Source organism: Mustela nivalis (genome assembly GCF_964662115.1).
Source record: "Mustela nivalis genome assembly, chromosome: 1".
NCBI classification, from domain to species: Eukaryota; Metazoa; Chordata; class Mammalia; order Carnivora; family Mustelidae; genus Mustela; species Mustela nivalis.
In genome coordinates this window covers 66,942,245-66,969,813 of record NC_139020.1, presented here as the reverse complement: position 1 = coordinate 66,969,813, position 27,569 = coordinate 66,942,245, and the positions used below count along the sequence as shown (strand labels likewise).

The 27,569-nt window shown below is 48.2% G+C and overlaps 1 protein-coding gene across 18 annotated transcripts in view; it reads right to left on the bottom strand.

Annotated features, from left to right (window-relative positions):
- PXYLP1 (2-phosphoxylose phosphatase 1) overlaps positions 1-27,569 on the bottom strand; it is a 69,349-nt gene that overhangs the window by 14,587 nt on the left and 27,193 nt on the right. For 10 of the 18 annotated variants that reach the window (XM_082711942.1, XM_082711948.1, XM_082711943.1 and 7 more), the window contains 3 exons: positions 18,541-18,672; positions 1,734-1,892; positions 627-753 (listed from right to left, as the gene is read on the bottom strand). In XM_082711942.1, the coding sequence (XP_082568068.1) occupies positions 627-753; positions 1,734-1,892; positions 18,541-18,619 (365 nt within the window). In that variant the 5' untranslated portion in view covers positions 18,620-18,672. Of the gene's footprint in view, positions 1-626; positions 754-1,733; positions 1,893-16,483; positions 16,589-18,162; positions 18,443-18,540; positions 18,673-21,021; positions 21,388-25,437; positions 25,525-27,569 lie in introns of those variants that run through there. The other 8 variants (XM_082711945.1, XM_082711934.1, XM_082711940.1 and 5 more) reach the window with 6 other exon arrangements.

The following is a 27,569-nucleotide window of genomic DNA, read 5'->3' as shown; positions in this document are numbered from 1 at the left end:
TGACTGACTCTGCAGCTGGAGTGCACGCTCTCTTCTATCATGTATATGACTCTGCAGCTGGAGTGCACGCTCTCTTCTATCATGTATATGACTCTGCAGCTGGAGTGCACGCTCTCTTCTATCATGTATATGACTCTGCAGCTGGTGTGCACGCTCGCCTCTATCATTTCACTCGATCCTGACCTAGCACCGGTCCACCGCAGCATCCCCATGGCAGAGATGAGGGGGGAGGCCCAGAGATTAAGAGACCTCCCTGCTGTCCCAAACCCCACAGCTGCCCCAGGGTCTGAGGACATCTGGCCCAGTGTTCACTGCACCGTGTCCCAGCTCTTTCTCAAATTGTAAAACAGGAGGGGACAGGAGACCTCATGCTGGCCTGGACCCACATCTCACTTTCTCTGCTGTGTGGCCTTACACAGCTGTCCTTGCTTCTCTGGGCCTCCTCTTTCTCCACTGGGAAATGACAATTAACACGCAGGATTGTTCTGAAGATCAGGCTCCCAGCAAACAGGATGTGCTCGACAAGTGTGGCTCAGTCCCCTTTTCTGTTATTCTCCAGCCAGTGTTTTGACTGGGACAGAGAAAACAGATTCTTAAAAACAACTTGTAAAAAAAGTGCAATTTACCTGTTGGCCACCAGAGTGCAGTCAATTTCTGGTCGCTTGGTTTTGGGAATGACATACAGTGGGTACCTGTCCCCATGTCGAATGAACACATGCACGGAGACCAGCTTAAAATGATGTGGGGCGTGACCTGTAGGAGAGGAGCGGATTGCCTGGTTAGCATTTAGGAGGTATGGACCCTGTCCACTCCACAGAAGAGCACGGATGAGCATGGCAGCAGGGTGCCATGGAGGGGGGTGCTCACAAGGCAGGTGGAGGAACGGAGACAGGCCAGTTAGGTCTCAGACACCCCCGCCCCCAAAGTAACGGGGAGGCTCTGGGAGTATAACTGGGAGCTGGCAGCCAGCAGCCAGTAAAATGGGGTCCCGATGATTCACGCAGCCCCTCTCACATCCACAGCCTGGGGGAGGCCTACGAAGGGCTGGAAACAATGACTTCTGCTTTGAAGCTCCATGAAACAGGGGCTCCTAACTGGCTCAGTCGACAGCATGCAACTCTTAATCTCAGGGTTGTGAGTTCAAGCCCCACATTGGGTGTGGAGCCTACTTAAAAAAATAAAATAAAGCTCCATAAAACAAATCAGGGCACAGTATGATAAAAATATTCAATATTATTCTTTGATACATTTAAAAAAAAGCAGAAGTCAACACAGAAATCCTATTTTGCTACACCTTTACTGCAAGATACCAACAGAGCAGCCCACATCCTGTGGATGTCCAAAGCCCTGAGAAAGTTTCCTGGAAAGGGGGGTAGACAGGGGTGACACCCTTGAGTCCATAAAGCCTGCCTTTCCATCTCTGGTATCTCAACAGAAACCATGAGGGTGAATGTGTGCAGAGGGTCTCTCGTGAGCCATGTGCTATTCCAGAGTGGTTACGGAAGCCTCTGGGCAGCCTTGTGAGTAGGGACTGCTACTTATGCCCATTTCACAGATGAGGAAGCTAAGACCTGGGAACTCATTCAAGGGCACAGCCTACAGGGTGTGAGCAGCTACAGAGTGTGAGCCCAGGCCACCTGTCCCTTCCTACTACGCTGTGCTGCTTGAAGAACTACTAGTCCCCAGAGGGGTGCACGTCCAGGTGCCACACTGGGCGGCACAGGAAGGCCTACCTTCCATGCTGCGCTCAGCCACACTGGGAATGTTGCAGTACAAGAGAGCTTCGTAAATGGGGTCCGTCACGGGGGGCTCAGTCACCGGCTCAGGCATGACTCTCTTTCGACTCTTGCTACTCACTCCATTTTTAGCTGTGGACACTGGGGTCAGGTGGACTGCAAGGGAAGCAAAGCAGGTCATGACACGTGCAGTCACCGGGGGGTGGGGTACCAGGCCAGCCCCAGGGCCCCAGAGCACGGCTGGATTTTCACCGAGTAACTCTTCTCCTCCCTCAGCATTGGGGTGGAATTCAGTCCAGCCAGAGGTCAGCTTCTCATCAGGAACTGTTTCTTGAGCCCCCACTTTGCCCTGTCTCTTTCTCAAGGCCATTACCTCCTCCCGACCAGTAATGAGCTGTGCAAAGGCAGGTGGGCCACCCTGGAGAAAGGGGCTTTGCTCCGATGGTAAAGGAAGAACTTTGTACAGCCTGGTTACTTTATTCTTAACACCCTTTGAATTCTAGTAAATACCAGAGAGGAAAACCATCACCTCTTGAGTGCCTAGGAAGTACCAGATGTGGGGACAGATCTCATTTCCTATCACTGGCTTTGTACCTTGAGGTCCCCAGGAGCCCGATGACAGGCATCACTCATTAATCCTCACAAGACCACTGTTACAAAGGAGGGAGCCTGGTGCTAAGTGGGAAGTTGAGGCAGCCGCCCAAGGCGGAGAGGACGAAGCCCCATGCGAAGCTCATTCCTCTGCCTCCAGGCCAGGTTTTCCCCACCAGTCTTCCGGATGTCATGTGTGGGCCCTGCAGTCTATCTGTCATCTAGCACCCCTCTTTTTGTGGGTGAACCGCTCCTTCCGCATGTCCCTGTCCCCAGCTGCGGATGGACATGTGACCAAGTCAATGAGGACAGCGATGGGGCAATTAGTCTCCTTTTGCTTGACAGAGGCACTGTGCACACACACACAGGGTCTCTTTTGTATGCCAATCTCTAAGAACAGAAACCTGGGGCTGCCCCAGCTACCTGTCCCTCCTCAGAGAGCCTCTGTCTGCAGTGGGAGAAAATGATGCTGAGTAGAGACAAGGCAGACCAAGACATGCAGAGGCTTAATCAGAGAGAGAGAGAGTTGAGGACATCTATTCTTGGAGACCTTGGGTTCAGATGTGGCTGAAGCCAGACCTCTCTTAGATGTCCCAGTTATATACATTGTACATAACCCTTGCTGCTTAAGCTAGTTTGAATTGGGCTTTAGTTACTTTCAACCAAATGAGTCCTGACTAATAGACTTTATCAATTACTTAAAAGCAGATGTAAGTCCATCTGGGTCGATGGTCCCCAACTTTTCCATGTATGGGGGACCTCTTTGCAGCATCACACATTTTCTGGAACTCTCTATGCAATAATAGTTGTATTTTTAGTATCCACCAGCTGAGGAAATGTACAGAAATAGTTGTGTCCATGTATCATTAAATTTCTAAAAGATTTATTAACCACCAGAATATATATACATACATTTGAACAATAGCTAAAACAGGGCCCAACCACCAGTTTAAATCCATTTAAATTCCCTAATTCCTTCTACAGATTTTTCCAAATAAGTACTTAGGACTTCCCTTGGGCAAACAGATGTCATAAAAAAAGGTAAAAGACAAACAATCCACTCATTGAAAGGAAAATATTTGCAAACTACATAACAGACAATTTATTAATATCCAAAATACATATGGGATCCTACAACTAAAACATTGGCAGGGGACACGAGTAGGCTGATTACAGAAAAACAAATGCCAGTGGCAATGAACATACAAAAAGATATCCAACGTTATTCATACTTAAATGCAGTCTCTGATCCCGCCTATCAGACTAGAATATCATGTTTTAATAATAATAGCAGTACTGACAAGGGTATGAAAACCCACTTCCACACTACAGGTAAGAGTGGAAATAGAAACTGTCTGTAAACATTTGGCAGTATCTACTAAATGTTATATGTGCCTTATCCCCGATTCCATTACTCCACATTTTGGAATTTACTCATCGGACATCAATCCCAATCACAAAGCTATGTGGCCAAGGAGATTCGCTGTAAGGCTGCTTGTAGTAACGGAAAAAGGGCAACGACTAAATATCCCTTGTTAACAGAACAGAAGGCTACATCCATTTTGGGAATATTCTGCTACAGTTAAAGAGAATGGAAAAGAATCAAAGATAAATGAAACGAGGTGAAAATACCAAGTTACTGGATAAGAAAAAAACAAACTATAAATATACGAATATATAAGCATCAGTTTATTATGTAAGTACACAGAAAAATGTCTATAAGGACATCCATTATAATGCAGCAGTGGTTTCCTCTGGGGAATGGGTGGAACAGGGTATGAACAAGTATTTTTATTGTTTTTCTCCCGAAATACTTATATTGTTTTACAGATCTACATACATACACATTTACAGTAAGCACGTGTTACATACCTCCTCTACGTATAGACATAAACGTGTCTTTCCAGAACATCCAGATATACTTCTCTTATCAGCACATTTTCATTCCTTACTTGTATTAAAACAACCGTCACAGAGCTATAGAACTGGTCCTTCACCAATTCAAATTAGTCTTTTGGTTGGCCCTACAGCCACTTTCTTCACAGCAGCTGGAAATGGCCAGAACTGCTAAAACACAAGCTCAGGTGTCCAGAGGTAATTTACCATTGTGGGATTTGGGTCAGAGCAAGGGAAGGAGAAAAGGATATGGCTGAAGGCAGCATCTTAATGACCCAGCAATTCTGGCCGTGTGGTAACCCTCAGTCCTAAACTCTGCTCTTTCGTGAAACGGTACCAGATTCTGGCCCCTTGGCCATGCCTGCGGGCACATTTCCTTTGAGTCTGGGCCAGGCAGAGGTGAAGCTAAGGACATGTGAACGTAAGAGTGACACAGGAACATAGGGACACAGGTTTGCAAGCTTACCTGTAAGCACGTGGCGTGGGGTAAGGCCTATGGGAGCCACCACTTGGGAACTGCTAGACTGAATGTGTCCCCCTAAAATTCACATGTTGAAACCCTAACCCTCAATGTGATAGTATTGGGAGGGGAGGCCTTTGGAAGATGATTCGGTCAAATGGGATTAGCATCCCCATAACTGAGACCCCAAAGAGTAATCCCCCGCCTGGCCCTCCACCATCTGAGTTTACAGAGAAAAGATACCTTCTGAGAAGCGGGTCTTCATAGACACTGAATCTTCAGGTGCTTTGATCCTGGACTTCCCAGTCTTCAGAACAAAAAAATATAAATTTCTGTTGTTTATAAGCTACCCCATTAATGGTATTTTTATTAAGCTGCCCAGTGGAATAGGAAGGAACGAGGGTGGTTGTGCGACCCAAGGAAGCAGTGGTTTGAAAGACACAGAGAGAGACTGGGTGATAATCAGAGGCCTTCGATCCAGAAAGATTTCATCTACTACTTCCTCAGCATCTGGACCTATCGGCCTCACCCATGCTACTGAGATCACCCCATGCCGTTTGTACCCTGCTGAGTCACCAGAATGCAGGGTGGGTCCACACAGGGCCCTTCAGTGAGCCCTCCAGATGCTAGACATTTGGGGGAGCTTCTGATGCACAGAAGCCAGGGGGCGAGACGTCTCCTCCAGATCCACCCTCCTACCTCCTCACCCCCAACTTAGTTCTCACTGTCCTGAACTGCTCGGAGCTGCCCCCACTGCCACAGGGTGTTTCTCCCCCACACCCCTCCTTTTGTGTTTAACTATCCTCATTCCACCACCGTTCCCCAAATCTGGCCAATTCCATTATGATCCTGGTGTCACCGCTCTGGGAAGCCCACTCCAACATCCCTCTTCCATTGGCCCCCCTGACTCCTGGTCCTTGCTGCCATCTTGGCTCACAACACAGTACTCATAAACAGGGTTGTCCACAGTTGCTCAACAGGCCACCCCAAACATCGAGAGAGTCAGGGCTGTATCTTTTTCATCTTTATATTCCCCGTCTGACCAGCACAGGGCAGGCGTCCTACATGGCTTGTTGAACTGGAGGCCCACTCTGAGCTAGGCACTGGGCTCTACGCTTTTGAGGAAGTGTTTTACTGGACAGAGAAAAGACGGGCAAGGGCCTGGGTCAGGAGCAGATTGTTACTTAACAGCACAGGCCCTTGAGCCATAAGCCCCTAGGTGGCCTTGGGCCTCAGGCCACCTCAGTTACTTGGACAGACTCAGTGACCCACAGGATCAGCAGGTGATCCTACAGCCAGTTGTCTGCTGCCAGCTCATTACCAGGGAGGCTCTGACTTGCACACGACAAGTTAGAGTCCCTCCGCTAGGTGTGGGCTCGAAGCCCATGCCCAGGGTCTCTAGCTCATCTCCCTGTATCAGGGCTCTGGTCAAGGACAGATGACACACATCTACCTGCACACCTGGCTTTCCTCCACTAGCTTTAGCCTGTATGCAAGCTCTTCACAGGTGCCTCAAATCTGACTTGCCTGAGCGTTGTGGGGGCTCCCATCCTGGGATCAGATCACCGCCCCTCCCTTCCTTCTCTGGAGGGGCATTCCCCGACCCTGCCCCATGCCAACACTGTGGCCAGGTGGAGGGCTACCATGCTGCTCCTCTAAGATCCCGCCCATGCCTTACTGACTGATAGGGACCCGAGTCTAGCCACTTGTGCCAACGAGGGCCCTTTCGAGGAAAGAAAGGTTTCCCCATGTAGAAGCAGCAATTTCATAAGAAGTGAGGTGGCCTCCTGCCATCCCTACTCGAGGTTATAGGCCACTTCCTACTGTCCCTAGGCCTATGTGGTTCAGTTGTCAGCTCCTCCTCTCCTTACGCTGATATCCTGGCAGATCCAAATCAGGTGTTAGGGACCCACAGGTGTTCTGGTGAAGGCAAACACGACAGGCAAAAGTGTTGGCTCACCTCGCCATTGCTGGCTCAGCTGCCTGAGTCACATCACTGACCATGTCAGCAAAGACCCTCATGGGACCAAAGGCACGGCCCCACCATGTGCCTTTTACCTCCCTTGCTCCAGGGCCTACCTCACCCTCAGTGCTGGACTGGTCATCTTCCCAGCAGACGGTAGTAACCTCTTGGGACTTGTCATTTCTGGGGCCGCTAAAGTCTGTCCTCGGTCATGTGTGCTGCCATGGCTGTCCATGGTTCTGAATGCAGGGAGGTGGTAGGGAGCTGCGAGCTACTGAGTCACAATCGTGGGTTTGAGCCCCGACTTTGTTACTTCCCAGCTGCATGACCTTAGGCAAATCCTCCTGCCTCACTATGCCTCATGCCCTTCCCCCATAAAACGAAGATGATGGCATCTCGACCAGCATGGGGTCGTGGATGGCCCAAGACCTCCCCTGTGGGACACTGAGCTGTGCCTGCTGTGTATCCCCTCTTAGGGATAAAGAAGTGCTATTTGCATGGGGCGCCTGGGTGGCTCAGTGGGTTAAGCCTCTGCCTTCAGCTCAGGTCATGATCTCAGGGTCCTGGGATTGAGCCCCACATCGGACTCTCTGCTCAGCAGGGAGCCTGCTTCCTCCTCTATGACTGCCTCTCTGCCTACTTGTGATCTCTGTTTGTCAAATAAATAAAATCTTAAAAAAAAAAAAAAAAGTTCTATTTGTATGTCTGGAAGTGATTATTCTGGCTCCTTCCAGGCTCTCAGAAGGTGCTCCCTTCAACTCGGGATCTGGAAGGGATGCTGCCCCTCTGTGTCCACACCTTTCACAGAAACACAATGGACCAGTCTCCTGTCCCCTCTCAACCACCCAATTTTAGCAGCTTTTCTGACTCCTTTAAATACATTCAGCTTATCTAAGATGGCACCTTTTTTTTTTTTAAGCTCCACACCCAGTGAGGGCTTGATCTCAGGACCCTGATATCAAGAGTCACATGCTCTACTGACTGAGCCCACAAGATGCTCCCAAGATGCTACCTTCTTATATGCTAAAATACCCCTAGTTCCAGTATCCCCCAGTAATCCAAAGGCTCTTGAATTCCCACAATTCCCTCAGTGCCCCTCCATCCACCGAGTTGTCTTAAAGGTCCATCGTGCCTCTGCCCTGCACTGAATATAAAAATGTCTATGAGTAATTCTCAAATATAAACCAAATGGAGACCCATTCTGTTATTTGCCTTTGGCCATTTGCTTTTAGAGACGGGAGGAGAAATCACGCTTAGGGGTGCAAGGTGGAAATCAAGTCCACATTTGCATACTTTGAGAAACTTGGTTTTACATGGGCAAGATTGATCAAACAGCTGAATCTACCCTTTCTGAACCATCCACTTTGGGCCACAAAACAATACCAACCTTTCCTGTTCTCCTTGTTCTCATCTATTCTTCATTCCTTATTCTTGTTGCCTCATGGTGAACCACTGTTAGGTAAGAATCTAGTAAGTGCTGTTGGTGCCAGTGATAAGCCTGGTCCCATTTAGGAAGCCAGCAAACCATAGGAGGTATGGCTCATGGGGTTGGGACTCGGCACATAGAACAGGCTGGAGGTTTTGCCCTGGGCTGTTCCCAAGCTCTTATCTCCCCTGTGCCTGACCCTCCCTCTGACGTCAGCCACTGAGCCATCAGTGCAAGGACTGCCAGAGAACAGGGCCAGGGTTCCCACGGTGGCCTGAGTTTCAGCCCAGCTGTGGCCTCTTAGAGGGGACAGGAAACCTCACTGTCTTCTTAAGCAACTGATAAATGGCCTGGCCCAAACAGAGTCCTTTGGATTAGATGACAGAAGACCCAAGGACTCCAAATCATTACAGAAACTAGAAATCAGAGAGAAACCCAAGGACAAGCCCCCAGAAAGAATTGAGAGAAGAACCTCAGCCATCTTTAACCTCTCAGAGAACCTTAACCACTTGAAAGAACCTAAGCCATCCTTAACTCATAGCCTGAATCCCCCCTGCCTCCCCTTTGGGAATCTGACAAAAGCTACTGCTCCTCAACCCTGAAAAAGGGCTGCACACACAAGCTTCTGAATTTGCATTCTGAGGGTTTGCAGGAACCCCTAAAGCCACACGAGACGATGCGGACATCTGTGGACTCAGGATAACAACCCAGTGTGCCTGGAAATAGGTTTCTGATTTTGACACACTTGATAGGAGATTTTTCTCCCCCCCAAAATGAAAAGGGAGCTTTACAACTCACATAAACATGTGTTCATCCTAAAATAGTCATTCAACACTAAGGTATAAAAAGAAGTGAAAATCACCCATAATCTTATCACCCGGAACAACCCACAGTCTATATTTTAGTGCATACATATGACTGGATGTCCTGCCCGAGGTGTCTGTGCTTCTGTCCCTGCTCTGAGGAGAGTCACTAAGGCCCAAGAGCATCATTTCCCTTCCCCTCAAGAAACAAGTAAGTTTTCCGGGTCTCAAAGGCCTATCTTTTGGGAGCACTAAACCCCACGGAGCCACCAAACCAACTGTCCAGGAAGGCGGCTGGTCATCTGCCTTCTGTGGAAAGGATCACGAGGAAGACACAGCCAGGAATGAGGGTGCGCTTTAGGGAAGCCCCCCGCACTGAAAGACAATGCTGAGGGAGGGGCACTCACCCTCAGGTGCCTGGATGGACCGGCCAGCCCACCCTCTGGTGGATGCCTAGGGTGGGGGAGAGGCAGAGCTCTGGCTGGCTTCCAGGTTCCCCAGAGGACACCCCCAGAGAGTGGGGTTCCACCCCTTAGATGACACAGGAAAGCCAGCGAGAGAGGCAAGGGCATGATGTGATGCTGCGGCCCAAGCCTGACAAGTCAGAGGGTCCATGGGTCGTGGTGACTCCTGGTCCCTTCTGCCTGGAGGCAGCCTGGCTCTGCGGGGCGCATGAGGCACTGGCTGCGGACAGTGAAGATGGTCGGAGGGCTCTCTCTGGGTGTGGCCTGGCTCCCTCAGATTCTAGATTCAGATTCCGCCCTCCAGACGTCATTCCTGGTAGTTTCAGGAACCCCCCCGGGGCCACCCTCCCCTTGGGGCGGAGCCGCTCCCAAGACCAGGGGCTCCACCTCTGATTACCACTGACCTCAGGTCAAGGTGGACTTTCTCAGGTTTTTTGTTTTTTGTTTTTTAATGTCATCCAGCTTGGAGCAGGTGCGCTGTTGCCAAGACAACCGGTGGGGGGGGCCCAAGTTCATCAGTGCAGTTGGAGCAAATTCCCTCCACCTGGGCAAACTCCCACTGTGTCCTTGGCTCCCCTCCACGGTGGTTAATCCAATGTAAACATCCTTCCGCTTTCTCTCCTATTTTGTCCCTCTCCTCACACAGTCTTGGCATAGGCAGATGCTCTCCCTGAGTTCACTGGCTACTTTTACTAACATTCTCTTGTTTTACTAACTAGCCCCAATAGTCTCCTCTTCTCTAAAATGGGAGATTTCCTTCTTGCCGATACTGTTGACATACACACGAGTATTCCCATGTAAAATACCGTATGTACTTTTAGTTATGGACAACCTTGCAGGTGAATACCGACAGGTATGTGTAACCAGAGCATAGTGGCTGCAAGAGGATTTACTGTTGGTCGCTCTGCTGCCTTCCCCCCTTTTGCCTCTTGTAAGCAATGCTGCACTAAATACCTTTAAACATACATTTCTATCCTCTCGTCTAATTATTCTTCGGAGAAATTCTCTAAGATCAGAAACTGGGAAGGAAGGAAAGAAGGAGGGACGGAGAGAAAGAAGAAGCAGAAAGAGAGAGAGGAGAGAAACAATGTCCTCCCCACCCCCAAGGGATACTAGAAAAGTCCATTTTTAGCTCATGGAAGGGCCTGCTACATGATACTCTGCCCCAACAATGTAACTAAAACATGAACTTAAAACATAGGACGAAAGCTGATCTGTCACACTTAATTTTGACACCTACAGAATTTTTTCACTCACAGATATTTATTTAACACTATGGGGTAGATGGACAGGAAGGATTCAGAGAAAAAGCAAAATTAAAACTCTCAGAAATCAGGGGCGCCTGTGTGGTTCAGCTGTTAAGTGTCTGCCTTTGGCTCAGGTCATGATCCCAGGGTCCTGGGATCGAGTTCCACACTGGGCTTCCTGCTCAGTGGGAAGCCTGCTTCTCCCTCTCCCTCTACAGCTCCCCTTGCTTGTGTTCCCTCTCTCACTAAGTCTATCTCTGTCAAATAAATAAAAATCTTTAAAAAAAAAACCCCAAAACTCTCAGAAATCAAACAGAAAATAAACCTCCAAGAAAAGAACGGAAATAAAAACAAAATACTAATGTAAAACTTAAGTGATAATGATGAGATTAGGATATCATATACAGAACTTCTTAGGTTAAAAATGCAAGCCATCATGGGGCACCTGGGTGGCTCAGTGGGTTAAGCCTCTGCCTTTGGCTCAGGTCATGATCTCAGGGTCCTGGGATCAAGCCCCACATCGGGCTCTCTGCTGAGGAGGGAGCCTGCTTCCCCCTCTCTCTCTGCCTGCCTCTCTGCCTACTTGTGATCTCTCTCTATCAAATAAATAAATAAAAATCTTTAAAAAATAAAAAAAATACAAGCCATCATATTTAATTCCTCATTTTTAAAAAAGATTTTATTTATTTATTTGATAGAAAGAGATAGCCATAGAGGGAACACAAGCAGGGGGAGTGGGAGAGGGACAAGCAGTCTCCCTGCTGAGCCTGGAGCCCGATGCGGGACTCAGTCCTCGGATGCTGGGATCATGACCTGGGCCGAAGGCAGCTGCTTAAGGACTGAGCCATCCAGGTGCCCTAATTCCTCATTCTGACTCCAATTCACCAAAATAAAACCCCAGGAGGAATCTTACCATGGCTTTTAAAATAGAGTACACAGGGATGCCTGGGCATCTCAGTCAGTTGGGCATCCAACTCTTGGTTTCAGCTCAGGTCATGATCTCGGGGTCCTGAGATAGAGCCCCGCTTCATTGTGTTGGGCTCTGTGTTCAGCAGGGGTCTGCTTGAGTTTCTCTCTCCCTCTGCCCCTCTCCCTGCTTGTGCACTGTTTCTCTCTCTAAAATAAATAAATAAACGTTTTAAAAAAAAAACAATAGAGTACACAGTACTCAAGACCCTTGGCATTCTAAGAGTTGTACCCCCAAACCTTTGCCATGAAAACATTAAAATCTTCTTGAATCCCCAGTTCACACATACCCCTGGGGTACCTGCTTTTCTCCATAAAACAGACACAGAATAAAGAGCAGGAGTGACAAAGCACCCTGGCTGGCTGCCAGGGCTAGGCCTGCCCAGCAGCCAGGAGCTCACTCCTGGCTGTTAGTATCCAAATTTGTGCCTCAGCAAAATCCCTGGCGCCATCTACCACAGAGTCAGGGTGCCTGCAGAGAGTGGGAGCCGTGAATGCCAACAGCCAACTACGGAGAGCAGGCTGAAGCCAAGGTCTGAATGACCACGGCGAATATGACAACACCCAATCATTTCAGGGCTCCTCACTCTCCTTCTCAGAGGCAATTTTCTTCTAATTTACACACTGTTCTACCAAAGCTTGGTTATGCTCTTTCTCAGAGGACAAGGGATCCAAAGCAGCATATAAAGGGGGGGGGGTGCTGTGGGGGCTGCAGGAAAATGCTGGCTCTGTGGGAAGAGAGATACCAGGAAAACTACTAAAGACACACACACCACTCATACACCACTCACACGTACCACATACACACCACTCACATACACACACTGCCACTCATACACACTAAACACACCCACCACTCACATATCACATACGTACAACTCACACACACTGAGGTGGTTCAGCTGGGGTGCCTATTGAACATACACACACACCACACCCATACTACCTTTCACACACTAATTTGGCCCAGATGGGTTACCTACTGAACACACACGGCACTCACACCACATACACACCACCACCACTCACACCACATAAAAACAACTCACACACAGGCTGGTTTGGCTGGGGTGCCTACTGAACAGACACACATACAGAGAGCTGATTAAGCCGAGGCTCCTCGGGGGCCTACCTGTTTCCCTCGCCTTTGGGGCCCCACCTCTCTGCTGCCATTCTGTCTCCTTCATGGCCTCCCTTCCCTGGTCTGCCAAGATCTCATCTTTCCCTTGTCGTCTTCTTCCTCCGACCTGTACCAGGGGCACAAACTCCCAAGATGACAGGGTTCAGCAAGCAGAGACCATGGAGAAGGGAAGAGCTTGCACTCCCCTCAACAGGGGCAGCCAGAACCCAGCTGCTGGCTTCAGGCACTGTCCCTGAAGGGACCATGGGTCTTGGCATGCTGGACAGTCTGGTTTTTGTTTTTGTTTTTCAAGAGGGGCTTAAAATTTACATGAAATTGCCTAAATTCCAAAACACTGGTAAATAAATACAAAAATGTGAAAACACTAGTTGGGCCAAATAAAAACCTTGGTCTGGAGTGATTTCCACATGCTGTTGGGAGACATGGTCTCCTCAGGTCATGGCTTCGGGAAGAGTGAACACAAAGTCCTCCAGCAGGGTCTCTCTTCGGCTCAGATCCTGAAACCACTTTCCAGCATGACACGGTACTGAGACAGCCCTCAGATACCTCATCGACACCTCCAACCGCTTGTCCTACTCCACACCTGGCTTGTCCATGTGCTGGGGCCTTATCTAGACCCAGGGAGCCGTCAACCCCACACGGTTACCTCCCAGGCCATGTTCTGGGCATTTCCTTTAGCCTTTGGTGTATTTCACCCCGGTGGAGATGAGACGTTTATGTGAATGAGGCATCTGCTGAACTGCCCATGCCAGACTCCTGTGTGTCATGGTGAGGTCTTCCCCTCCTCTTTTCACCCCAGCCCACTCTACCACCCAGTTGGCTCAGAGCCCCACAGCATCCCCTGCCACTTTGGCTGCACAGATCCTTCTTCCAGAGCCAATACCTTAAAGATGCCCCCTCAGCCTTTTATGGAGGGAAACCTGCCTGAGTTGCCACCCAGCTTCACCCTGCCATCAGCCTCTGAACAGGGAGTGCCCAGGATTTGTGCTTATCAGACTTTCCCAGGAAGCATGTCAAAAGTTCAGATTTCTGGGTTCCCACGCCTGCCAAAATTCCGGTTCTGTAGGGAGGGGCACAAAATGAGCTCTTTTTTGGTCGTAGAGCAGGCATTCTTTAAAAGTTTCCAGAGCCACTCTCCTCAAGGTGCTCAGGAGACCACACAGGGCAGACATTGTCCTGGTCTATGGTCCTTCCAAGCCATCCGTCTTCTGGTGTGTTCCCTGCTTCCAGGGTCTCCCCATAGCCTTCAGGATATAACGTAGAGATGGAGGTGGCCCCAGCATTTGTCCACCTTAATAGCTACATGCAGGCAACTACCAGGGTCCTACTCTCTTTCACTCTGTCTCTGCACATCCATGTCATTCTGCAGGAATGCCTCTCCCACTTTCCTTCACGACCAACTCCTACTCACCCCTTAAGGACGAAGCTCAGATGTTACCTCTGCTGGGGAGTCGTCTGTGAATTCTCAGACTAGATTAGCTTCTTGTCCTCTTTCCTCCCATATCACCCTGCTGTAAAAGATCCCTAAATCATTTTAGTTAATCAACACTCCTACAGAGATCGTTACGTGCCAGACATTGTTCTGGGTGTCTTGAAATAGGAGCTCACTAAATCCTTTACTAACCCTGTGAAATAGGGACTATCGTTATCCCCATTCTACAGATGAGTAAACCGAGGCAGGGAGAGGGTAAATAACATGGGTGAGGTCACCTAGCTGCTAAGTGGCAGGACAAGGATTCAATCCAGGCAGTCTGGGTTTTCCTTAGAGCCATGTTCTCCCCCCCCCCCCACCTTACATGCTATCCCCTCTTACCATTCCTAGCACATCACACACTGTATTCCAAGGGTTGCTTATGATTTTCCTCCAGTAAGGCAGACAGCTCCTGTAGTCTTTGGGGGGTTAAACTCCCAGCCCAGGACCTAACCTATGGTGGAAACTCGGGGAACATTTACTGAAGGACAAAGCTGTACATACTCATGGCACTGGGTCAACAAGAAAAGATAAAATTCCTAAAACCTCAGACTTTGAAGAGACCTTAAATGGAATCAGGCCCGATGACCTACCTAAAATTCTCCCCTTCACAGAGCAACGCTCCCGAGTTTGCATGCCATGCTTTCCACCTCTGCAAAACACTGACTTTTAGGATGCTCCACCTTATGCTTCACTGGACTGTGTCCCCACAGTCACTTGGGCCACAGAGAACAAATCTGACCCCTGCAGAAAAGGCTCTTCAGATACTGAAGACAACCCTGGTTTTCACTGCTGGAGGGTAACATTCCCTCTTACGCCTGGGGATCTGAACCCCCGTCCATCTTTGGTATTTTTCTTAGAAGCTGCTCCGGTCAACTGGGGCCCTGCCCAGGAATATCACCCCCAGATACAGAGCCATGTGCACCATATGGACTGACCACTTTCATGGCCAATGAAATCTGATCAGAAACAAATAAAAGTATGATATATTTCAGAAACCTCCTCCCTGACAAGTGGCTGAAGGAACACAAGCCTCGGCAGCCTTTGGGACCCCAAGAGCCCTGGTTTCTGAGGACGGGCGCTGGTGATGGCATCTGTGCTGTTGCTTACAAGGTTTACACGGACTATATTTCCACAAGCCAAGGAGTTTCCCCACAAGGTTCCTGTTCTCACACCAACGCTGGAGCAGCCACAGCTCATTCCCGTTCCACCTCACAGAAGAAGAAACAAAGACATCTGACTTGCTCAAGGGCACACAGCTGGCAAGAGGCAGAGCAGCATTCACACCCAAGGCTGTCATTCCAGAGCCTCTGTGCTCCTGAGCGCCGCCATTTTGGGAATGCCGTTGAAACATGGCGAAAGGAGCACAAAATACGCATTAAGGAAAGGCTGGGTGGAAGGAGGAACAGAAAAAGCAGAACAACTAATCCAGTCTTGACATACTGGTGGTCTTTGTCCTGTTGCCCTAAAGCAGTCCCTTAATCTGAGAAGTAATTTTTATACACATACACATTTTAACTAGAATAACTAAAGATAGCCATGTCTTATTTGTTCCCTTTTACAATTTGAACACCAGGAATTTCAACGTTTCCCTATTTCCAAACTCAAAAATATCCAGGACTTAAAAATACAAAATGAATGATTTTCATTAAAGGCTGTTAGCCTAGAGCAAGTCATTAGTATCATTTAAAATAAACATATTTGTTTATTTTATGAACATGTATCTTAACCTATGAACTGTATCTTAACTATGAACTGTATCTTAACCTTTTTTATATCCTTTCCCTCCACCTCCACCCTGACATTGTAGAAAAATGCCCGACACACATATACACTTAATGAATATATATGGGTTCACAGACCCACTTTCTGTACCAAGAAGAAATGCTTCTTTAAACAACCTGGCTTTTAAATTGTAAGCCGGGTCATAACTTTCTCATATTCAAAACATCAGAAAAAGCCAACAAGACAAAATAAAATACATGATCGTTGCAGAAAGCAAATAGAACTATACTGGTTTACTTAAAGCCTGAGAAAAACCAAGTTATATTGGATTGCCTCACACACATTACCTGAAGTAATTACATGTGCTAATCTGGTATTTATTCAAAAATTAGTCAAAAGAAATGATGAAAAAAAAGTCCATATATTTTAGGGTAAGAATGAGAACACAAATGTTAGTTAAATGTATACTTTTATATTACCAATTAGTGCAGTGCCTTACACTGTAATAACCAGCATGCCACAATGCAATTAAATAAATAAAGCAATTAAACTCCACATCTACAGAAATGGTTAAGTTCCAAAGTTACAGTTTACCTAGAAGTAGAAGAGCAGTAAGGACATCCATATCTTAATAGCTTTCCGAACTCCAACGTATCCAAGAATAAAGAGCTCCAACCCAGGCAGGCTAATTTACCCTGCAAAATTTTCCTTAAAAAAAAGTATGGCTGAAAATTGGCTCTCCTAAAACAGAAGGTACTTTCAGAGGAGTTATATAAGCAAAACACACTGGCCAATTCAGTGACGTGGAAACCACCTCATGCAAGAGAAACGTAGCAAACACAAGTAACCCACATTCACGTCTCAGATCCTGTCAGCTTCACAGAAGAAAAAATCAAGGTTGACTGTAACTCCGACCTCCCCAGCCAAAGGATGGAAAATTTTTAATGAAAAGTTATGAGCTATTAAACTACTGAAAGTCCTAACACACTTTTGGGAAAGGATTCGTATTTTATGGTTCATTAACCATCTGGAGGATCTTTAAATTTCCTGTGCCCGCCTACTCTTGACCTCGTTTCCTATTCTGGAGGGATAAAATGAGTATTTTTAATTGTCTTTCGTATTAGAAACAGCCTTTCATGGGTACCAGACGTGTGCACGGAGTATGTCACAAACTGGAGGTGTACGAGGGGAAACGTGCTCAAAGCCTCCTCTCTTCAAACCACTTATTCCAAAAGCCAAGTCTTTCCCACATTCCTCAGCGCTCACAGAACCTCCCACTTGCTGAGCCACCTGCCCTTCTTTCCATCACTCAAACTGCGACAGAAGTGCCACCTCCTCACAGAGCTGTTCTATGCAGTGACGGGTGCCAACCGCGCACCTCCCATCCATCAGGGTGTGGTGGTAAAATGGAGGGAAGGCAGGGGACAGCAAAGCCAAAGTTCCCAGTGTCGTACAGATACTCTCAGCTTCGGGTATACAGCACCAGAAGGAGAGGGAATTTGGGTCAGCCTGCTTTTCACAACAGGTGGAGATTCATTCATTCATTTAATAAAAAGTCATGAACCCCCTACTGTGTGGTAGGCAGTGCAGTTCCAGGGACAGGGAAGGAAACAGAACATGGTCCCTGCTCTCGGAGAACAGTGTGATGGGAGGAAGAGACATGAGAACTGAACATTAGAATACTACATGGTTAGTGTGAGGAGGGGAACAGGTTTAGGGCATTCTGGAAATACAACAAAGAAGCATCAGATCTGGCTGAAGGGTAGGTGGGGGGAGTTCTGGAAGGTTCCTAGAGGAGGAAGACGACTGAGTGACGCACGTCGAGGGACATGAGGAGAACGGCGCTCTAGGCAGAGGGGCCGGTGGGATCTGGGCACAGAGAAGAGGGTAAATGTGTAGAGAACGCCAAGCAATTTAGCGTGAGACAGGGACCACTGGAGGACAGAGAGCCTCCCCCGGACATCATGGGCCACCCCTGTAAGATCATAACCAAGGAGCTGCTGGGGCCGGATCTGTGTTTGAGGATGCCCACTCTTGGGGGAGCAGTGGGGCATGCAGCTTGGGGACCAAACCTGAACACAGGTGCCAAGTGGAGGACAAAGTGCTGGGCGGAGAGATCTGTGGACTGGCTTCATCAGCCTGCCCTTGCCTCACCACACAAGAAACCCTGTGCATGGTCCCCACTGCCCAGGAAACAGAGTTTGGGACCTAGTCCCCCTACCCTCCCAACGACCGCAGTCCCAGAGCTCACTGAACAGAAAACAGACACCAACCCTCAAAGAATGTACCAGCAGGCTGAACACCCCAGCTCCTGCTGGGCCGCTCGGTGTCTCCCCCTGGGGAATCCAAGAATCTGGGAATAACCAGGCCAGTCAGGAATCTCTGCGAAAGCCAGAAACATTTCAGGAGGCCTGGTTCCTCATGGCCGAAAAAGACACTCAGCACAAAGCTCAGCGGTTTTAGGATCTGTACGCACAACCGTCCACTCTCAGTACCAATAATAAAAATACTCAGTTGTTTTAAAACTGCCTTGTTCATTCGAAAAACAAAGGCTTTGGGGCCTGCTTGTTTCCTCCCCACAAGGGCCCTCTCTCTCAGGAGGAAGGCTCCCCCCCCGACCCCCTGTCCCAGCGGTGCCAGGCGACACTCACAGAACTGCAGGCTGAGGCTCACGAAGGCCAGCACGGCAGCCAGGGCCAACAGCAGCAAGAAGCGACTGCGGAAAAGCATTATTATTTGCTCTATTTTCTCTTCATGGTTTCACCTCCGAACAGGAACACATCCTGTGAACAAAACAGAGGCAATAAACATGTGTTCCGAGGTGGAAAACTGAGTTTGTCAACTGAAAATAATCCAATTAGCCCGGTCCTCCAGCAGGGGAGCGTGAATCCTGGTCGCAGAACAATCGTGGGTTATGGCATTGCCCCCAGACAAACCCAAATGAGAATGCTCCCTTCAACTTAAGAGGAGGAGACTGGTTCCTGAATGCTTCGTTTATCTGACATCCACACAGAAAGAGACACTTCCTAACAGGACCTTTCCAAAGAAAAATGTAAGGAGCTTCATCTAGTGCCCGACAATGAAGTCTTTACAGACCAGCTCATGCTCAGCCCATTCTGACAAGCAACTTCCTCACCTTCAGCGTTTTCTGGTGAATATTTTGCGGATACACTTCTGGTCTTTTAAAAATGTGCATCATTCACCTGAATGCCAATCCCTGCCACGTGTCCCACAGTCATGGCTTTAGGGATGGCTGGAGTATGCCAGGGGATCTGTCTCTACACTCAGTGGCCCCATCTGCTAACTGAAGACCTTCTCCCATCTGGACTGGTGACCCTATTTCTGCTGTGTCCACCGGTCTTCCTCTCACCATTCTCATTTCCTTCCACCATGTTAGAGGTGCACAGAAGGATTTCAGAAATGCTGAACGAGGCCCTTCTGTGAGAAAACTGAATGGCTGCTCGACAGTGTAACCTATCAGCCAAGTTTCTCTCCTGGTTCTCTCTGGGGCTTGAAACAGAACTTGAAGACCACTCTCTCCTCAGAAAAGGTCCCACCTGTTACAGTATGAGGACAACAATAATTTTAGACCTGATTTTAGTAGTGGCATCTTTTCCTCCTTCAAATACAATCGCCTTCAGAGCCCCAACAAACACAATCAGACAAAAGCTCATTTGCTCACTCGGTGAGGGTTAGAGCTGCCCAACTTTGTGAATAAATATATCAGAGACTGTTGGCTCCATGGGGTAAGTGCCTGGCCCTTGATTTCAGCGTCGTGAGATCGAGTTCCACTGCAGGCTCTGAGCTCAGCGTCAAGTCCGCTTGGGATTCTTTCTCCTTTCCCTCTGGCCCTTCCCACCCTGTGTGTGCACATGCACTCTCTCAAATAAGTAAGTAAATAAATAAATCTTTAAGAGATCTTGAATTGTGCACTTTGGGTGAACTGGATGGTATGAGAATTCTATCTTATATCATCTTTTTTTTTTTTTTTTAAACCTATCTATAGGGAATGAAGCAGGACCCGGAGCCTTAGAGTCCCTTGTTTCCCAGCCCTTAACCCCAGAAGGACCCTGAAAGGGAGTTTGAGAAGCATTCCTTTAAAGGGATTTGTCAGACTGTCTCAAATAGAGAACATTTGCTGAAAGACTAACAAAAGTATATTTGTACCTCACAATGGCACCTGTACACTGGCCACCAGCATCTCTGTTGACAGATCCCAAATTCACACCTTCAAATACTCACTGATTCTGTCCCTTCAGTCACCACCCCTAAGCAAGGACCAATGCCTAGTGTCCAAAGATGGCCCGTGACTCTTCCTGTGGACACCCTCCTTGCCCTGGGGAGGGCACTTGCTAGCCTGGAAAGCTCTCTAGCATCCTGGCCAAGACAGCATATCACTCTGGCTGGTCCTATATCCCACCCAGGACTTCATGTATTTGGGATCCCAAACAAATGTTTTGTTTCCAAAATTCAAATTCCTCATAAGCTCCAGTTGGAAGTGTTTGAAAAGACACACACATATCTGAAAGCAGATCAGCAGACTCTGTGCTTGGTGAGGGACAATGGCTTCTACACTGAGCACCCAAGGAGGCTGAGGTCACAGTTTGAGACAGAGCATGAGTCCACCAGACAGTGGCACTATAGGTCAACTCTTCTGTGCTAACAATGAAGGTGAACCCTTAATGCTGATAAACCAGATACAAAATGCTAAACCTGGGTGGCTCTGGGCCACCTTGACCTTGGGGGTATCCTTGGTAATGCTTATCTGATGGTTCAACAGTAAACCATAGGGACCAAACAACCTAAGTAAAATCCAGGTCATAGTTGCTTTCTTTTCTTTTCCTTCTTTTTCTTTCAGATTTTATTCATTTATTTGAGAGAGAGAGAGAGAAAGAACAGGACCCTGGAGGAGAGGCAGGAGCAGAACGCACTGAGCAGGGAGCCTGACAAGGGGCTCTATTCCAGGACCCTGGGATCATGAACTGAGCCGAAGGTAGATGCTTAACCAACTAAGCCACCCAGCCATCCTGGAGTCACAGTTTCTGTCCTCCACCCTCAGCTCCCCAGAGGATGAGCATGGAAGGCAACAATATTCACTTGTGAACACTAGCCACAATGCTTTCAAAACATACCCAACTTGGGCAGAGTAACAATGCACAGCTACCCCCGCACCTCCTCTTGGCAGCTTTCTAGTTTTGCTCTGCTTCTCCAGGGAACAAGAACTTCTAACTGCTCAAAACCATCATTCCCAAGGTTTCCATTCATAGAGCGCAGTGTAAACCAGCCCCCATGCGGGGTCCTTGACACAACCTCTTTCACGCTCTGCAGGGCAGACATGTGCATCTCTAATATGCAGGCAGAAAACCAAAACTCAAGAGCACAGGTTACGAAGTCATGGTGACAAGATACAAAACAAGATCTCTGTGCCTCTACAGTTGGTTTTTCCATGTTGTGGTGGTGTCTCCCCGACAGGTCTGCACGCTGACTCTAGCTCCAAGCTGTGGATCAACAAAGAACAAGTTAGTTCTTGGCATGTGCCAGTTTCTTAGGTACTAGAAGATGGCTGACAGCTCCTCACTAGATAGCCTTTGGGTTTCAGAAGCCTCTCATTACCTAGGTCATTCTTGATTGAATTTATTCTACTTTATCAATGACCTCCTTACTGAGTGGGGTATGTAGGTAGAGACTGGATCACAGAATGGGGAGGGGGTTCAGTGGATATGTCTCCTTTGGGGTATCTCTCTCTCTTTCTTAAAAATTTTATTTATTTGACAGAGAGAGAAAGCACAAGCAGGAAGAGTGGCAAAGGAGAGGGAGAAGTAGGCTCCCTGCTGAGCAAAGAGCCTGACACTGGGCTCGATCCAGGACCCTGGGATCATGCCCTCAGCTGAAGGCAGATGCTTAACCAACTGAGCCACCCAGGTGACCCTCCTTTGGGGTATCTCTGTACTCCAGACGAAAAAAAGTGCTGGGTTTTTTCTTTATGCCCTCCTCACCTTTCTGTCACCATGCCACCATCTGAGGCTGCCATCTTTTCCTTTATCATGAACATTTTTCAGTGTTCCTACCTGGGAGATGGCTTTTTGGGTCTTTGAGAACTCTCCTGTTAGGAGGGCTCTGCAGTCCTTGCTACCTGAAGATGCTTTCTTGCGGACCACATCAGCAGCATGGTGGGGAAAAGACAGGAGCAGCCCTATGGAAGCAGACAGGCCTGGGCCAGAACATTGAGCTCAGTGACATAGGTCCAGTTCCTTAACCTCATTGAGACTCAGTTTCCTCATCTGTAAATTGGAGCTAGTCACCGCAGGAGGCTGTGAGGACTAAAAGTCTACGTACCATCCCTAGCATACGACAGACATTCAAAAGACAACAGTTGTTACTAGCATTATTTCCTCCTCATCTTCTCTCAGTTCTTTTTGCCACTTCTTCCCTCCTCCTGGGAGACAGGAAGAGTTTCTTCACCTGTTTGTAGGTTTCTCCAGGTAGGCAAATACTGAAGATTGACATGTTATTGCTCACCTCTCCCTCTCCAGCTCAAGTGCTGTCTTCAGCCTCTGTCCCCCTCAGGGCGTGGGAAACAATCTTGCTGCCTTTGGGAAGTCACCCACCTCTGACTTCTAAGCCCAGTGGTGTCTTTTGCTTCAGTATGTCAGAGACCAGACCTGCCACTTGGTTGCTCTGTGTTTGGGTTTGGGAGGTGACGATCTTTCTTCTCGTCTGGCTCCTCAACTGCCTCCTGCCTCCGGCCTCTTGGGGGATTTTCCACCACACTTACTGGCAGGTGAGACCACCAGAACAACGACCATGTTCTCTGCCTGTGGTTTTAGCCGACACTGCCTTTTTATACAAGGATGAACCACAAGACTGTTCAGGGTCATCTTCTGTGGGGGTAGAAACAACTACTACTTACTGAGTTAGACTTCAGGCTTATAGCATGGCGGATCTGTAGTCTTTCTGTATCCAGAACCTGTGTAGTTTCCTCCCACATGGACTCTAAGTTTGGACAAGGTATTGACTTTTTGTCTTATGGGGACAACAGTAGCTGAGCAGAGGCTTGAAAAATACTTATGCATTGGGGCCTGTCCTCCTTTGCTGCTTCTGGAACACTGAGACCACCATGGGAAGACACCCAAGCTAGCTGGCGAAGGATGGGAGACCACACGGAGCCAAAGCAAGCAGCCCCTGCTGAGGCTCTCGTTAGCCAGTCTGCCCATCACCACACGTGTGAGCAAGGCCATCCCAGACTGTTCCAGCCCGGCCACGCCACCAGCAGATGGGGACCAGGAAAGTCAGCCCAGACTTAGAAGAACTACGTGGCCAACCCACAGATCACAAGCAAGTGTAATGGTTGCTGTTTTAAGCCAGTAAGTTTTAGAAGCTTGCTACAAAATGAAAGCTAACTGATATAACAAAGTGGAAGTGGCTTACATCTTTACTAGGAATTCCTAAGTCAGGGTCTGGAGCTCCATACCACCCTATGCAGAAAGCAGAGGCAAAGCTCTACTTTTCTACGTTCCTTAATAAGCTGAGTGCTTTTCTGGAAAAGAGCTATATTTAGCTCCAGATTTAAAATACTGGGGATGTGTTGGGTTAACCAGATGGCGGGGACCGTGTGCCTGCCTGACTGCTTCTAGTTTTTGGGCTACTGACATCTCTATACATCTGTAGTTTTTCATCTGACACGGGCTTCAGTCTGGGAACACCCAACCTTTTCCCCTTAATACTCTCAGGATTTCTGCACCCTCCACTTTCTGGCCCTGCTTTGGTACCACCAAACACCAAATGGCAGGGATGTGGTCAGAGTCTCATTATTTCCACTTGTGCTAGGGACGGACCTGGTGTGATCACAGCCCTGGAGCTGCACTCACAGCCTGGAGTGGGTGGTGACCTCAGGCCCCAGGAAACACATACACATGCTTTCTTCTGGAGCCTATTTTCCTAGAAAACTTGGAAAGAAAGGTCATGCTTTGTTCTTACATTTTTTTTTCTTAATGGCTAAATAAACATGGTATTTAAAATACACATGGATTTGAAGACATTTGTGTTTGCAGCTGGAGCTAGGATCCCAATGGGTGTGTGTGAGCGCCCAAGAGTAGGTCCCACGGTGGGACGTGGGGTGCACCTGTCAGAGAAAAGAAGTCTTTAGCAGAGACACCTCACTGCGAGAGATGGAGAGGAGCCCTGACATGGTGACTAAGAGGCAGCTCCAGAGGCCGACAGATCTGGGCCAGCTCCCTGCTCTGCTGCTTAGTTTCTGTGTGCCCCTCTGACAACTAACTAACTTCATTTGTCTGAGCCCAGGGTCTTGATCTCTCGATCTTTAAACGAGAGTGGGAAGCAGCGTATGAGAGAGCAGGAAGGCCGGGGAGAAAACCACAGAGGCAGCAGGCATGCACTGTGCTTGCCCAGCTCTGGAGGAATCATACAGATCCCTGCACCATCATCTAAACACAAAGACTTGCCCTTTCCCCCAGGCTACTGCTTCTTCCCCACGTTTTGATTCCTCTTCCAAATCCTGGCCACTGGCCATGTTTCTACTTGCCAGCCCCAGCCGTTGGGGCAGGAAGCCACGTTTACAGCCTCGTTCCTGCCTCCCCCAGCATGGCAAGTCTTCCCTTGGCTGACTCATCTGTGGTGGCCCCAGCCACCGTGACAGGTTTTTCCAGCCTGGAACATCTGTGTCAGTTTCTGTCAGGCCCCATCCTAAGAAAACGAGGATTACCAGCCAATGGGCTCTGTCTCTATGGCCCGAGCTCTGGCCTAGTCTCCACAGAGTCCATTCTCGTGCAGCATTCAAGAAGTCATGTAGTTGTGGGTTCCCTCCAGGGATCGTCCCGCAACTTCCTTCCATGGGGACTCTGTGCGCACGCTCCTCCAGACACTCTATCACACTTGTCCAAGTCATGCCAAGTGACAGCCAGAGACTCAAGGTCTCTGGGTCCACAGCAGAAGCCCCAGAGCCTCCTCCCTCACAGCCCAGAAAATGATGTGTGTGGGAAGTCACTGCGACAGCCGCTGGATGAGAGGCTGGGACTAAGGCCTACTTCAGCATGGCACTCACATCTCCTTGTCCTCTGACATCTCTCAAGGTCCACCACCTTCCAAAGAAAAGGTGCTCTAGACACAATATGGCATCACAACCCAATCCAACTCCTATAATACAACTGTAGAAACAACTGTTTTAAGTTCCAGGCTGAACTGGTACTCATCAGATGTCTACTGGGCACAGCCTTAGTCCCAGAGCTAAACCCACACAGTAAAAATATCTTAAATCCAGAAATAGAATTATTACTCTGAATTCCTGATGAAACAGTAAAAAATAAAACAAACAGAAAACCCAGCCAACTTTAACTTTACAGTAGATTTGAGTGGTGAAAGGAAATATTTAAGAATACAATTTTGATAAAGGACTAGTTGATAGGTTCTTCCCATTATGGTAAGTATCATTTCTGAATTAAGAGGAAAAGGGAACATGTTAAAGGCATTTTTATAAACGACATTCTACCCCCAAAGATTTCCAAAAGCCCAAGGCCTGGCCTAATTTTTACCTCATAAGAGTGGGAAATGCCATGTCCAATGACTCTAGTCTCAGGGTCTCCTTCAAAGTATATAGAATTTAGGGTTCTAAACGTGACCACAACTGCTTAGAAGAAAAATATGTATTTAATTATCTCTTACTTGTGTAGTTAAAATGCCATTACCAGGAATAGAAAGATGTTATTAAAGAAAACACTTAAGATGTATTCTATACTTTGATTTTTTGGGTCTTAATCACCTTGGCCTAAGTAAATATGTTATTATAATTTTTTTAAAAACCCCAAGGCTATAATTGTGAACTAAATATGAACTAAGCAAAGGTAAAAGCTACAACGTAGCTTTTTTACAGTCCTCTCTATCCAATGTCACCTCAACGTAGAGTTTAATTGCAAAATCAAAGATGCTTGTCTCAAAATAAACCAACCTTAAAAGTCTGAGGACTGATGGACAGATTTCAGAACCTCCTAGAAACCCCCAGGCAGCAGGGCAGACACTAAGAAGGCTGTGGGTTCCTAGCAGTTACACACATTCCAGTTACTCAAATTCCAGCTAGGACGCATGCTCACTTCTAAAGGCTGAAACCAATTCACAGCCCTAGTCAGTCAGTAGATTCTAACAACATTATTTCTGGGGCACCTGGGTGGCTCAGTGGGTTAAGCCTCTGCCTTCGGCTCAGGTCATAATTTCAGGGTCCTGGGATCGAGCCCCGCATCAGGCTTTCTGTTCAGCAGGGAGCCTGCTTCCTCCTCTCTCTCTCTCTGCCTGCCTCTCTGCCTACTTGTGATCTCTGTCAAATAAATAAATAAAATTAAAGAAAAAACATTATTTCTTTTCTTAAGATCAGTATGTGTCGGGCATCATCCACACTGAGCGCGCACAGAACACAGGATTCAGGATGCAGTTCCGCCATCTTGGAGCTCACAGCTGAAATGTTCAAAAGTATATATGGGAGAATGACACAAGATCTAGAAAATGCTATAAAATATTCAGCGGGGGGGGGCAGGAAGGGGAATTAATAAATTGAGAGTAGCAAAAGGCTGACAACTGCTGGCAAAACTGACAACTGGTTGATGGATTCTTGAGGATGTCTTGTATGATCCTCTCTGCTCTCATGAATGTTTGAAAGTAAAAGTTAAAAAAAATAAAAAAAGGACGCTCACAGTCTGGTCAGTGGGACCACGAATGAAAGGACCATTACACCACATGAAAGCAGTGCCATGAGGCACAAAAAGCAGGAGCGGGATGGGGAGGAGACACACCTAGGCCCAGAGAGAGAGGCTTGAAGAGGCTCAGCTAGAGCTCAGCCTTGAAGAGCAGATTGGAGCTGGTGTATTTATAATTGCATTTTAGGAAAACAGAATGAACCAAAGAGACAGCACCAAGTGAGACTGTATTGACTGCTGAGGGGTAATGAGGAAGGTGGGGGGGCCTCGTTTGTGTCAGGAGTCACAGAAGAGAAGTGGGCTGCTGTGCCCGGGGAAAAGCTAGCTACCCAGGGGCAAGGGTCTCACTCCCTCTGCCCGGGCCAACCTCCCTGATGACCCCAAGGAGGCCTATCACCAAGCGCACCAGAAAATACATGCACTGATGCCTACTCCCTCCCTGGAGCCCCCTCTGGGCACAGAGCCACTGACTTCCAAGTTGGAGCAGGAGGATGTCATCCCAGGATCCCTGCCACCAATCAGTGCCAGCTTAAGGGACAGGCCGACTTCCTGAAAATGACCCTCATTTTCTAGAGCAAGGATTCTGTGTCTTCCCAGCCCCAGCCTCTTTTGGGAGGACAGGAGCAGGCCAGAGGCCTCTGTGCTCCTTGCACAGGGGCAACAGCTGAAAGGATGTCAATAGAGTACCTGGTGTGTCTCCCCTTGAACATTCTGTACATTGCCCCATGGCTGACCGTCCCAGGGCTCCTTTCTCACCAGGGTACTCTTTCCTAAAGAACAGCCTGTCTTCTCCCCGGGGGTAGTGAAAAGGTGATGTAACCCATGACAATGTCCTGCCTCGATGTGACAGAAGTGGCAGTAGCCATCTCCTGGCTCTGGGGTAATAGTGTGGGGGGCCATCCAATGCTACAGATCGATCCCCAAACTGGCCCTGGATAAAGGCTAGCATCAAGCCCAAAGCTCTTTGACCCTCCTTGCAC